Below are 1,812 nucleotides of genomic sequence, written 5' to 3' on the forward strand. Positions count from 1 at the left end.
CCCACACTGGGGATGGAGCCTGCAACAATGAAATCATGACCTCCTGGTTCTTAGGTCAATGCTCAACCACTGAGCCATGCCAGCCAGACTCACTTAGCATATTATGCTCTGCCGGAAGCCGGTCCATCCTTGCTACTTGACACAGTCGCTGCAGGGAAGAAACATCTGCACAGCATATGTTTCAAGGGACCTGGCGTATATGGCATACTGTTCTTAATATGTTTGCTCCCCTTCTTGGTGCTATGTGTTTTAACCAAGGTCACCTCTCTGAGAAAGGTTGTTTCCCCAGGTAGGGATTTTTCCCTGAAGTTAGGGAGGGAATAAAACCCCTTAACTAAGTGCCAGGCGGGTAGTTAATCACTTTAACTACGAACAATCACCCTTAAGCTACATAATCTTTCCTCCCTGGAATGGAGATAAGAAATGCCCTAACCTTTGGAATAGAAATTGACAGGATTAAAATCAACTGGTATAAGACAGTTCCGGGGACGCGGGAGTGAGGCCTTCCTCTGCCGACATGCACCGACAGAACTTCCGACCCCCGACTCCTCCTTACCCCGGCCTGGGGGTAGGAGGTTGGAGCAGCAGGAGCAGCTACCGGGGTACCCGGGGCGGAGGCGGGCTGCGGCCTCCCTCCCCTCGGGACCGGTACTACGGGAGCCCGCATCCCACGCCGTTCGGGCCCCGGTGTAGGCCCTATGGGAGCAGCCACTCTCGGCGACAGGGCGGCAGCTTCCCGGGGGGCTGGTTCGGGCCGCTGTCCCCTGGCAGCTACCCCGGCTCCTACTCCAGGTCCCCCGCGGGGTCCCAGCAGCAATTCGGCTACTCCCCAGGGCAGCAGGCCCACCCCCAGAGTTCTCCAAGGACATCTACACCTTTTGGATCAGGGTGCGGTAGAGAAAAAAGAATGTCTAATGAGTTGGAAAGTTATTTCAAACCTTCAATGCTTGAAGACCCTTGGGCTGGCCTAGAACCAGTGTCTGTAGTGGATATAAGCCAACAATACAGCAATACTCAAACATTCACAGGCAAAAAAGAAGATACTTTTGTTAACATTTCTGAAATTCAACTGGAAGCTTCATGTGTCAGGAACATCTTGGACATAACTCACTTGTGTACCTAAGTTGAACCCTGACATGGTGACTTTGACTGAATAATTAGTTGAGTCTTCTTGGTATTTTTCATCATGTCAAATATTGTTGGTATTAGAAAAGAAATATGGTAGGATAATTTGCAATATTTCTCTGAAAGTGCCTACCACATTTTAGAAGATTTACAGTTTCCAACTATTTAACATTCTTGGTTATATAATGGACATTTGTCTTTTAATGTTTTTCCAGTGTTTTAAAATAAAACATTTTGTCTTCCTAAAAAAAAAAAAATCAACTGGTATAAATACAGATGTAATAAGACAATAAAATACAGAACTTGGCTGGAGATCCTGGACAGAACTTGGCTAGAAATCCTGGCTAGGCTGCTGATGAACTGAATGCTGTCTCCGTGTCATTCCTTCTTCACCGACTCCATCCACACTTTTGGGAACCCCTGGACCTGCTGGGGCTAGACCCCAACAATGCTCTGTAGATTTATCCATATTGTCACAAATGGCCCCATGTTCTTTTTTATGAATGAGTAGTAATCATTGTATATATGTACCACTTCTTCTTTATCCATTTGTCAGTTGGACATTTTCTTACTTTGCTCCCCTATCTTGGCTGCTGTACATAAAGCTGCAATGAGCATAGGGTGCATGTATCTTTCTGAATTAGTGCTCTTGATTTCTTCATATAAATACACAGTAGTGGAATTGCC

At 46.4% G+C, this 1,812-nt stretch overlaps 1 protein-coding gene across 1 annotated transcript; it reads left to right on the forward strand.

The window, feature by feature from the left end:
• Nucleotides 1-480: 480 nt before the first annotated feature.
• Nucleotides 481-1,382, forward strand: LOC132227446 (M-phase-specific PLK1-interacting protein-like). Its single transcript, XM_059682558.1, has one exon. It carries the CDS (start codon nt 518-520, stop codon nt 1,121-1,123), a length of 606 nt encoding a protein of 201 aa, XP_059538541.1. The 5' UTR covers nt 481-517; the 3' UTR covers nt 1,124-1,382.
• The last annotated feature ends 430 nt before the right edge of the window (nt 1,383-1,812 follow it).

This window comes from Myotis daubentonii, chromosome 1 (assembly GCF_963259705.1).
Source record: "Myotis daubentonii chromosome 1, mMyoDau2.1, whole genome shotgun sequence".
Classification (NCBI taxonomy): Eukaryota; Metazoa; Chordata; class Mammalia; order Chiroptera; family Vespertilionidae; genus Myotis; species Myotis daubentonii.